The following is a 12,516-nucleotide window of genomic DNA, read 5'->3' as shown; positions in this document are numbered from 1 at the left end:
AATCTATTTTAGAATAATCTAACAAATTCTTTATTGTTTTTTGTGGTTCCATGAAGAACTTTTAGCATCCTTAAAACCTGCATATAGAAAAGGTTCTTTAGATTTTTTAAATGTTCTTCACACTAAGACAAATGATTCTTTTAAGAATTGTTCACTGAAAAGTTAATCTATACCTTTATTTGTAAAAGTTTATATATAGTATCTCATTAAGAGTGCAACAATTATTCAACATGGTACACTGTGGCAGGCTGATTTTATGCAAACTAAAGACATGTTTCTTTTAGGTTCTTTGGCAGCTTGACATCTTCAGGAGGAGCCTGCGACAGCTCTCTGGCCATTTCTGCTTGGGTGATGCCTGTATTTTCTGTGCTTTAAAGGTACACACATAAAGGTCCATATGTCTCAAAACCCAGTAATCTTTATTGTTTGAATTTACAAACGTTTTATATATATATATATTTTTAAATGGCAAATGTACAGTAAGTTTGCATGCAATAGAAAATGTGATAGTCTTTTTCTTCCCTAATGTGATGTACATCCAAGTGAAACGACTTCTCAAACTAGATTTTATCCATCTGGAACTGATTAGATGATTGGAGTGTTGTCATTTGCTAATTGCTGTGATCTCATGTGAGTGACTCATTGCCAGATTATTGACTAGCCCTTGTACCGTTATGCACATCAGATTATAAGGACACATGAGTAAAAAAAAACAAAAAAAAACAAAACATTGCCCAATATTGGTGTGTTTTATATGTTTATTATTTCTTTTTTTTTTTACAATTTTTACTAATGCTTTTTAGGCATATATTATCTTAGTTCATGTAGATAGTAAACAAACTGTGAGTCTGGGCTTACTGGGTTCTGAGACACATCAGCTTTTCTCAAGGAACCCTATGTTGCATCTTTGAATTGTGTATACTGCAGTGCTGAGTTTGTTTGTGAGGATTATTGCATTGTTTCTTTTCATAGAGCATCTTCTGTCAGTTCCAGCAGAGTCGAGAGCGGGCTCTGCCATCAGATACCCTGCGTCATGCTCTGGCTGAAACCTTTAAAGACGAGCAGCGCTTCCAGCTGGGCCTTATGGATGATGCAGCAGAGTGTTTTGTATGTTTCACCTCATGTATTTGCATATTGTATATGTAAATGTAGAATTTCAGTTTACTTGAGATAAAATCTCTTTATACTTTTTTGTTTACCTGTTGTGCAAAAGAGACAACCTTATTTACTGTTTACTGAAGTCTAGACCTTATTTAAGACTAATGCCCGTGTCTGGTTTGTAAGGCCAGTAAGCTTTTATTAAAACTTTTTTAACTGCCAGTTATATGGCAGTGCTTTAAGTTGTATGGACCTCTGGGAAGTTAAAGTAGAAAGGTTAAAGTGGTTTATACATCATCACTGTGTCAGCTGATCTCATTTGATCAGGGTCCAAATGACGTTCACTTGTGACCATCACAAACAGTTATGTGTGCATTGCGCAGTGGTCTAGGCCAGATTTCAAGAGCTCTGCAGTGTCTGGGCACTGCCTAACTGTTTGCATTTTATAGTAAAAGCAGCACGATAGAATTAAATATAGTTCACCAAAAAAATGAAAATGGTGTCATTATTTACTCACTATCATATTGTTCCAAACCTGTATTAACATTATCTTTGTTTCTGTGGGAAACAAATAAAATATTTTGAAAGTCAGCAAAAGTCCACTGTGGGGAAAGAAAAAAAATCAGACACCTTTCTCTAAATTTCTCTCAAAAGAAAAAAATATAAACAGGTTTAGAATAACATGGGGGTAAGTAAATGATGACAGAATTCACATTTTTGATGAACTATCCATTTAAGGCCTTGACACAAAATCTTAAAAAGCTAAATGTTGAAAGGGCTAATTAGAATGTATATATTGTCCTTATTACCTATTTCTTATGGCAACAGTGTTGTAAAATATTTTTATTAAATGCACAGTCCTTTTATTTTTATTTTTTATGAACAATCAAATAAAATTGTTCACAATTTCTTTCTTTGCTTTGAATAATTTTGATCCGTTTGGTGCCATTAATGTGCTTTATTTTAAGTAGCTGTTTTGTGTTGTTTGACATACTTTGTGATAGGTTGATGTCTCTAATAATAACAATGATTCTTTAAAAATAACATGAAGAAGTTTGAGACTAGCACTAAGAATAACTGTGTCAATAGAGTTTGACTTATCACTGATCATTGTTTCCCTTTTGCTTCTTCTTTCCATCTGTTTGGGTAATTATGGGAGACAGCAGAACATTTTAGAAAGGATACACCTGCACCTGGTTTCTGATTCAGCCACAGAAGCGTGTACTTCCAAATCGTGCATTACCCACCAGAAGTTTGCCATGACTCTCTATGAGCAGGTACTATGATAACTATGATACTATGTTTTCTCTTCTTTTTTCATTTTCACTAAAACTTACTCAGCTACTACTTGAAATAACAGTTTATTCTCAGTGTTTTCTGTGTTAGTCTTTGAGACATGAAGTCATTCCAAGGCAATCCATTACAATGACAGAATTATGTATTTTTTGTTTGTATGGTTAGACCTCGCGTCGCCCTTACAGAAGTTTCTTTCTGTCTGTAGTTTGTTTGTCGTAGTTGTGGAGCATCATCAGACCCTCTTCCCTTCACTGAGCTTGTGCACTATGTATCCTCCACGGCCCTATGGTGAGTGAAATAATCTACTGTAAGTGATAATCTACTCTGAAGTAATATTGTATATGCTTTTATGAATAGTGGCAGTGTGAGAATCCAGCTGACCTAGTTTAACCATCCTACATGAATTCTTTGGACAGGACAGACAAATTCTGACAGAGATAGTGTCTGAAAGCTTCATAGAAAACAGAACTGTTTACATTAAAGGATTACAGTTTAATTTTAACAAAGTGGAATAGAGGTCGGCGGTACAGTATGTCTACAACCTAGAAACCAATTATCTCATTTGTGCTCTTTGCTCTTTTGTCAGTCAACAAGTGGAGCGAATCTTGGAGAAGACAGACAGACTGCGTTCAGACATGTTTGGTGAACTGCTGCAGGCAGCCAACACCATTGGAGATCTCCGCAACTGCCCTGTATATCAGCTTTTCTTTCATTTAAATCTTCTTTTAGTTGCATGTACATCAAATTCTGACATATTTTAAATTGAAAATGTTGCTTTTTACCATTTGACCTCTAGGCTACTTGTCAGGTCTGATAAATTTACAGCATAACTTATAACACGTGGAACCTTGTGTATACCTCTTTATTAATAGTCCTAAATAAGTTTTATGATGAGTTCTCTTTGTAGCTCTTGCCTCTTGCATCTTCTCAGCTGTCAAATTTAAAATATAGCAGAGGCTTTTAATATTGTTTATTTTAGTTGTGTACAGATTGCACAGATAATCTTCAGAAGAGAAATGGATAAAAAACCAAATACATAAATATTGTTTATGTAAATCATAAATGCACCCCTAGTGCTCTAGCCATTATTTTCATCACATAGTGTTTGATTTGACTTAATTACTGTAATTAACATTTGTTCATGATTGTTTCTACAGTATATGCACTTTCTTCCAGCCTTGATAGGCACTATACAAGAAAACAGTATTATATGCTGCATCAGTACGCCTTTTGGTTGAAATTTTGCTCAGTGTAATTTGATCTGTGCATTGCAGAGTAACTGTGGGCAGAGTATCAAAATCCGCCGTGTGCTGATGAACTGCCCAGAGATCGTCACCATTGGCTTTGTGTGGGACGCTGAACAGTCTGACCTCACTGAAGATGTCATCCGCTCTCTGGGCCCAAACCTCAATCTCTCGGGGGTGAGGGTCAAATCTTTCTGCACAACTCTAGCTGTCTCCATTCATTTTTATTCAAGATCAGTTTTTATTGTTACAGTATACATTCAATGACTGTGTCAGGGTCTGCGTTGCTTATTAAATCAAAACATTGATTTAACAACATGTAGGGAGACTGGCACATCAGTCCAAAACTAAACATCCATTAATATCATTACCTGAGTTAAAGGGGTCATATGATGTTGCTAAAAAGAACATTATTTGTGTATTTGGTGTTATGAAATGTGTTTATGCGGTTTAAGGTTCAACAACTTTTTTCCACATACTATACATTATTGTTTCTCCTATATGCCCCACCTTTCTTAAACGCATAAATTTTTACAAAGCTCATCATTCTGAAAAGCAAGGTGTGCTCTGATTGGCCAGCTATCCAGTGCTTTGTGATTGGCCCGAATACCTCAAGTGTGTAACGGAATTGTTACATCCCTTAACATACTGTGATGCTGTGTCCTGGCACGACGAGACAAAAACAATAAAACCTGTTATAAACGAGGAATTTTTTGCATCCTGTGGGGAAATAATTACTTATTATAATGACTTATACTGTATTTTTACGCGTTGTGTTGCATTGCCACATAAACATAAAACCATGTCTGCATTTGTGATCAGAGAAGCGACAAACAACAAGCACAACTCTGCACTGCTTAAAACTTGCATTTGAATCATCAATGGCAAATCCTTTATATATGAAAATTTATTTACAGACTGTGAGTAAGAAAAGGCAGCATTTTAGTCTACTCTCCCAGGATCAGGAAACAGTCCTCCATAAAATGCGTTGCACACACAAATATTTGGTTTAAATTGTTCTAATTAAATTGTTCTGGAACAGTGTTTTAAATACAACTTAACCACTGATTTCTAGTCATGTCCTCTTTTGGAAGACCAAACAAAGTATTTTCACTTTCACACACACACACACACACACACACACACACACACACACACATATATATATATATATATATACATATATATATATATATATATATATATATATATATATATATATATATATATATATATATATATATATATATATATATATTAGGGGTGTAACAGTACGCAAAAATCACGTTTCGGTATGTACCTCAGTTTTAAAGTCACGGTTCGGTTCATTTTCTATACAGTAAGGGAAAGAAATGCAAACATTAAACTGCAGGTTGTTTATTATTAGAAACTTTTTTTTAACAATTTGTTTACAATAAAAAAAAAATACTTTTTAAATAAAATATATATATAAAAAAAAAAAAAAAGAAATAAAATACTGCTGCAAAGTTCTCCACTAAATAAAATACTCTCAGTCTCAAACCAATATTATATAATGAAATATAATGAAAAATATAAATAAATAACTATGATTACAGTGCAGCATTACAAATCACCACTTGTAGGCCTGCTCATATTTAAAAAATATATATCAATTTTCCAAAGTGTAAAGTGCAGCATGAACAGTTTCAGTTTTTAGACCTGCTCAGATTTCGTTATTGCGTTGGACCGATCGGAAATAAGAGCAAAGGTCTGTTTAAATGCTGACGGGAGCTGCGTTTGAAATACAAAAGTTTTTTTCCTAGTTGTAGTGATGTTCACAAAAGGCGTGATGCCTTTTGAAAACTTTAGAATCAGCTGCAGGGCGGGATTTGCACTGAACGCGGAGACTTCTGCCACTTGTTCGTTTGGAAACATCATTCGGTACACACGTACACCGTACCGAAAGCCCTGTACAGAAACGGTCCGGTACGAATACACGTACCATTACACCCCTAATATATATATATATATATATATATATATATATATATATATATATATATATATATATATATATATATATATATTGTGGTTGCAAATTGAGAATTTGTTCCCACTACTTATTATTACTGGCTGCATTTTTGTTATTTTGTACTAATTCATTCCCACATTTTAGTTCAGTTGTGGTCATTTTCTAATAATAAGTTCCCTCATTTTAATTAAGTTTCATGAGTTCGCCTGCCCAATCAGTCCTGCTAGAAAATGGTGAACAAGCTCAATTTTCTTGAAGGAGACTCAAATTTGAACCTCTGCTCGAGTTCTGAATTAGAATTCGATTGTACAATGTGAAGGACAAATTAAGGAAATAAAGTCGGAAAAGGGTAGGTAGAGGAGTGCCTGAAGAATCGTCATCGGGACGGCGCAGTGACTGCTGTATATGGTTGCAGAGATGATTGACAGGACTGAACGTAGGCTCCACCTAAATTCTAAGTTTGGAACTTCACTAGATAGCGAGATATTTAACTAAAGTTCTGGAAAGAATTAATACAACAAGGCTACAGTTGGACTGAGTTAATAAGTAGTGGGAATTAATTCTTAATTTGTGGCCAATGCATACAAAATTCATTACTTTTATTTACATTTTCCAAAACGTGTTAAATTTTTTTAATATATTGTTACATTTAACTTGGAATGGAAATGTAATTTCATTGTACATGCATAAATATCAAATGTGGAATTTAAATGCCACATGGCTGCTTGCAAGTACTGTATGTGTTGTTAAAGTCAACCAGACTCCCCTCTGTTAGACCTCAGTTTCCTCCTCAGCAGTCATATGAGTACTGCAGGCCAATATCGCATAATGTCTAGGTCACTACACCAGAGGAGACATGAACCTTAGTAAACTTCGACAAAACCATCCTGTGCATTGGCTTGAACTCCCTGAGCTAGAGGCAGTTTACCCTTTCATTTTCATTTTGAGAGATTACAGTTTGCAGATGGAACAGAAATATTGCAGTAGACTAAATGTGTCACATTGTAGTAACAATGCTTCAAAATATGTATTTTTATTTTTCTCACCATGAGTTTTAAATGTCAGTTTGACTGTTCTCTCTATTTATTCTTCAGCTGTTCTATAGAGTCACTGATGAAAATGCCAAGAAGAGAGATCTCCACCTGGTGGGAATGATCTGTTACTCTAGTCGACATTACCTAGCATTCGCTTTTCACAGCAAGTCTTCCAAATGGATCTTTTTTGATGATGCAACCGTGAAAGAGGTATTTCACCAGCACACACACATTTGTGCAAGCGTGAAAGAGATAATTTGTTATTTGACATTTACTTCCTGAAATGTGTTGGATCTTAGATAATAGGTTCAAACACCATAAGGGTTGATCCATGAGATTCAACCATTTTGACTTTGATCATTGAAGTTAACTACAGCCTTATACTGGGAGACCTTTTGTAATTTTATTGTCATTCAATTTGGTATTTACTGTATGACTGTACAAGGTATTTGGAATATAATGTAATATTAAAAAATATCTCAAAATGTAAAATTATCAGATTTTACCAGCACTTTGGCTTCTGGAATCATATATGACAGGTGGTCTTCTCTATCAAGAGCCTTTTTAACTGTTACAACAAATACAACTACTGCATGATTTATTTTTTATTTTATTTTATTATTTTTTTTTGGAGTTGGATGACTGTTTTCTAAAGGAGAAGCCAATGTGCAAAAACTGTAAGAAGAAGAAGATATTTTCTTTATATAGTGCTTTTACATAACTCAAGGACACTTTGAGATATTGAGATACAACAGGAAACTAGAAATTGAATAGTGCTATAGAGGGACCTTGGAAATGAGTTCTAGCTATTTTTAATAATCCCCCCCCCACCCCACAGAAGCATGTTGGTATTTAGGTATGTTAAACCATGTTAACTTCTTTGTAGTTACCTTATGTTACATAGTACTTTCATGGTTAATGACACTGCAAGTGCACATAAATCAAATGGCAACCAAATGGGAGTGAAAAGAATTTATTTAAAAGGATACAGTTATGATTTATTGATGCAGGAATTAATAACTGTTAAGTGTTTAATAGGGACAGTGTCCTAAAATGGGAAAAACAAAAAAACAAATGAGAAGTGGTTTAGAAACTACATCTAGCACCTCTTTTAGTAGTTAGTAGTCAGTAGCCTATAGTGTCTAGCATACATTTTTATAATACTGTACTTATAATACTGTAGTTAGGTAGCTTTTTCTCAGTATTAAAGTGTCTGAGTTGAAGTAATTAGACAAACTGAGGTGCAAACAATGAGGTGTAGATTGAATAAACTAAGTGCAGAGCTTAGTTAAGAGTTAGAGCAAACACAGTCTCTATGTGATGTGATTTATGTGCTCTGTCAAAGTAACTAGCAGACTCATGAAGCACTATTAAGATTATTGATTAAATTTAATAGCGGCATCTTGCATGGAGGATAGAGCCATTCCCTCTTCAACAGACCAAGTCTACATCACAAACTATTCCAATTGCATTATCTCTGAACGCTATTTTTCTGTATTCTCTGGACACCGCTTGGACGTCATAGTTGACATTCACCTTCCTTTGGAATAGAGCCAGAACAGATTACAGTCTCTGACATAATCTTTGTTAGCGCACTCACCTCATTAGAATTACTTTTTGAATTTCCTGACTAGTAAAGCCGGATGTTATTAGTGCTAGTGTTAATAATAATTAAATCCAGGTTTAAATATGACTCGGATTAAGAGTCTCTGGTTTCCATATTGCATTGGACTATGGTTGCAGATGTACCTTCTAAAAACTTGCTGAAAGTCATCATATGCTCTAAAATATTTGAACTCTTTGTGTTCACTGACGTATTTATGTGTCTTAATATCTTGTTTCTAGATTGGCTCCAAGTGGAAAGATGTTGCATCTAAATGTATCCGGGGTCACTTCCAGCCTCTCCTCTTGTTCTATGCCAACCCAGATGGTACCCCAGTGTCCAATGAAGATGCCCCCAGACAGACAACCATGTGGTCCCGTTATAGCTCCCCCCTCAATGGGAAGGGGACAGGTAAAACTGCCTTGCTTAACAGTGTATGAGATAAACCAAAACATCCACATAATACATAGTCTACATAATAAATAGTTTTTTTAGCTGTGTGGCTTGGGTGTAACCTTTTTAAATATTTAATCTACTTAAAATTTGAATCAGTTGAACCCAGCATCATGTCATCATGAGGATTTTTATTCCAAAATGAATAAATGAAAAATAAATTAATGAATCAAGCAATTTTTCTCTCAAATCATTAAGCTGTTGCATCCAAGAACAGTATATGAGATGATACAAAACTGCATAATATTTTATTATCATTATTATTATGAATGATCCTTTGTATGGAAATTAGGTACAGACCAACTTTCAGTGGGCCCTGAGAGTTATGTAAAATGTGCTTTTATTCATTACTATATTCTATTTGTGACCTTGAGCACAAATCCCAGTTTTTGCGGCAAGCATTTGCCGGGTGGATGAGTCGATTTCTGTGCGGGTTTCTGAACTCCACCGAGGACAGGGATTATCACCCACGCGCACTTTCTCTCGCTGCCTTTCACTTTATCTCTGTCTCTCTGTCTCTCCTAATCCTTTCCCTCTGGCCTCTGCATTGCAATGTTATTCTCTTGTCTCTACTCTACTGAATTTCCCCTCCATTCTGTCTTCCATTCTTGCTTTACTCTGTCTCGTGTGCTAAATGGATATTCTCCCCAGGCTGTCATATTCACCTAATGCTATTGGAATGGGAAAGCATTCTTATTTTTCCATGAATATCTGTAAGTAGTGCTTGTATTCTTTTGTCCTTTAAGCTTTATTGATTTGATACTATTTGTGTCAATAGCTGACAACAGTGTGATGCAGCACAGAGCAGTGTTGTACATAGGGAACTAAAGCAGTTGTGCAGCAGCAATTTGTCCACTCGATAATTTCCCTCCTCTGTTGGACCTTTGTATGATTTCTTGGTAGTTGCTCAGTCTTTTGTAGACGGTGAAATGTCTTAATGTGTTTCCTGGATTTGTTCCTCTGGTGCTTTTGGAAGGATGTTTAATGTGGGATCTGTGCCAGCGTGTTCCTGCAGTCTCTGCTGAGCTCTGTACTTAAGACTGAGCTGGCAACACTTCTGCTGAGCAGAACACAGATGCTTTCTCAGTAGTGATAGGCTGCTCACGCTCCCATGATTTCATCAAAGTTGCTAAGTTTACACTGGCTTTAAATTATGGGCTTGACGACAACATTACCTAAGAAAGGCTTTGAAAATAATGTTTTTGTGTATAGTGAAAACATTGTGTACATCAATGAAATGAAAATTTGTTGTGCTATTTTTGTATGCTTAATATATTTAACAAAACTTTTCGACAGTACTATTTAAGAGCAACAACACTATTTTTCAAGTGACGTCAATATTTTCCTTGTAAAATGTAAAGAAGTGTCAGAGACATGCACATGTTCATATATAGAGCTTTGGTGCACCTGTCCTGATCCCATTCAGCTTTTCTCTCCATCATTCCCTGACCTCACCAACCCTAGATATAATAACTGGCAAAAAGCCAAACATTACATAACAGAAAGTAAGCAAGAATTCATAAAAGTTGAATAAAGTATTCATTTTATTATCATTGTATTTTTATACTGTAGTAATCATTGTATTATTGGTTAGTTGTGTTCTCAAGGTCATGTTTCATGTTTTGATTTGTTAATATTAGTTTTGTGATTAAAGATAAAATGCATCTATTGTTACACTGTAAAAAATTTCTTGTTGTTTTTACAAAAACATTTTGGCAGCTGTGGTTGCCAGAATAATTTTGTAAAAATACAGAAAACTGTAAACACATTTACGTCAAAAACTGTTAATTTTACAATATAAAGCTGTAATTTACAAACAAGAAAATGTGAATATAAACCAGTAAATTCAACAACACACAAAATTAAATCTGTTTTGTACCTTGAAAATACTGACAACCACCATAATAATAAAGATGGTACTGTATAAGAGAAAGCCACATGAAGTATCAAAGCTCATCACAAGTAGCTTCACCACAAGCAGAAGTATATATTAACATATAGAAGGTGCACATTTATGGAAACACAAAACACCATCATGGTAACACACGTGATACTTAAATAATGCAAAAAACTTTCATTAAGCAACAGAAGATGTAACATAAAGCTCAAATGTACATAACTGATAACAAGAACTATTTAAAAACATGATTATTTAAACAAAATACTTTCAAACGTGGAGTGTCACGCAGGGAATTCTGGGAATATCAGTTTACAGTTTTAGACTGTAAATTATACATTGATTTGTTCTTTTTTTACTTCTAAAAGCTGTATAATTAACAGAATTTTACTGTAAATTTACATTAAATGCTTTGTTAGATCTTTTACAGTTTTTCCCTGTATATAGTACGGGAACTTACTGTTAACCTATTATCAGTTTTTTTCCGTAGCGTTTTAACAAAATTTTACAGTTAAAATTACACTTATTTTTTACAGTGTACAAGTAAACTGCCTTTTTTGTCTGCATTCTTTTTTCAGCATTGTTTTGCAGTCAGGTCAAGATTACATAAGTACAGTATTTAATGGTCATTTTCCTTTTTTGAAGATTTCATTCTTCAAGATAGATTATATTATGATTGATGTCGATTTAAATCCAAACAATTTTCTATTGTTTTGTTTTGATGGTTTTAGTTTAACTGGATTATTATTCCCTATTTGTTTGATTTATTGTACAATTTTTATGTGCGTACAGTGGCAAATCCACTTTGCTCTTCATCTATGGGGAATGCTGTAATCCATGTGTTGTTTTTTTCCCTCTTCAAACATCTGGGGTGGCTCACTGTGTGCCCTATATAAGCACATAATAAGCAAGTTTGTCCTCTCTCCTCTCTCTCTCCCAGAAGAAGTTTGCAGACACAGCAGAGATATAATGTAGTTTAGGAGGCTTCTACTCAAAGCTGTTTGTTAAGTTACAGATTGCACTGCCTTATTTGATTACTTAACTCAGTGTGCACTGGATGAGAGACAGAATCAATTTATAAAAGTCTTTCTCTGAAAGTACATTAAAAGAGGTTGGTCTACAGCAGCATGATAGATCAAATATAGTGCATTATGGTAATAATCACATTTTATTTCCCTTGCATCATGTGCTATGGATGAAGGTTATTGTTACTTGCAAGATTACACCAGTCAAAAGTCCAGACATTCTTTAAAAGGATAAGTTTACCCGAATGTTCTTACTTCTCTTTTTGCAAACATTGACCTGTTCCTCATGCAAGTATAGTTTGTTGGTTTCATATAAATATATATATATATATATATATATATATATATATATATATATATATATATATATATATATATATATACACACACACACACACACACACACACACACACACACACATGGTTTGGTGTGACATGAGGATGAGTCAAAATATTTTTCTTTTAGTTCACAACATTGCAAAATATTGGCATGTATACACTAATCAGTAATGCAAAATTAGAATATATAAAGTCTAATTGAATGTAGGTTTACCTCTGTGTTTTTTCTGTCTGTTGTTCTCTTTGGCAGATACTCAGCTGTCAGGCTCTAAGAAACTGGACAGTGTGAGGGATATGAATGTTGGTTCTCAACGAACAAATCAGGGATCCCACAAAACAATGCAGTCTTCAGCCAATCGGTGTAAGTCATCATGATTAGTTGTTCATGTCCACACAATATGTTATATATATATATATATATATATATATATATATATATATATATATATATATATATATATATATATATATATATATATATATATATATATATATATATATATATATATATATATATATATATATATATATAAA

The 12,516-nt window shown here is 34.1% G+C and overlaps 1 protein-coding gene across 1 annotated transcript in view; it reads left to right on the top strand.

The window, feature by feature from the left end:
* Window positions 1–12,516, top strand: part of usp53b (ubiquitin specific peptidase 53b) — a 31,517-nt gene that overhangs the window by 3,836 nt on the left and 15,165 nt on the right. The window contains exons 3-11 of the mRNA XM_052544797.1: window positions 285–377; window positions 973–1,107; window positions 2,262–2,375; window positions 2,600–2,682; window positions 2,981–3,086; window positions 3,669–3,815; window positions 6,726–6,875; window positions 8,511–8,679; window positions 12,233–12,343. Coding sequence (XP_052400757.1) covers window positions 285–377; window positions 973–1,107; window positions 2,262–2,375; window positions 2,600–2,682; window positions 2,981–3,086; window positions 3,669–3,815; window positions 6,726–6,875; window positions 8,511–8,679; window positions 12,233–12,343 — 1,108 coding nt within the window. The remainder of the gene's footprint in view (window positions 1–284; window positions 378–972; window positions 1,108–2,261; window positions 2,376–2,599; window positions 2,683–2,980; window positions 3,087–3,668; window positions 3,816–6,725; window positions 6,876–8,510; window positions 8,680–12,232; window positions 12,344–12,516) is intronic.

This window comes from Carassius gibelio, chromosome B1 (genome assembly GCF_023724105.1).
Source record: "Carassius gibelio isolate Cgi1373 ecotype wild population from Czech Republic chromosome B1, carGib1.2-hapl.c, whole genome shotgun sequence".
NCBI classification, from domain to species: domain Eukaryota; kingdom Metazoa; phylum Chordata; class Actinopteri; order Cypriniformes; family Cyprinidae; genus Carassius; species Carassius gibelio.
The sequence above is the reverse complement of the archived record's forward strand: the minus strand, read 5'-3'. Positions and strand labels throughout refer to the sequence as shown.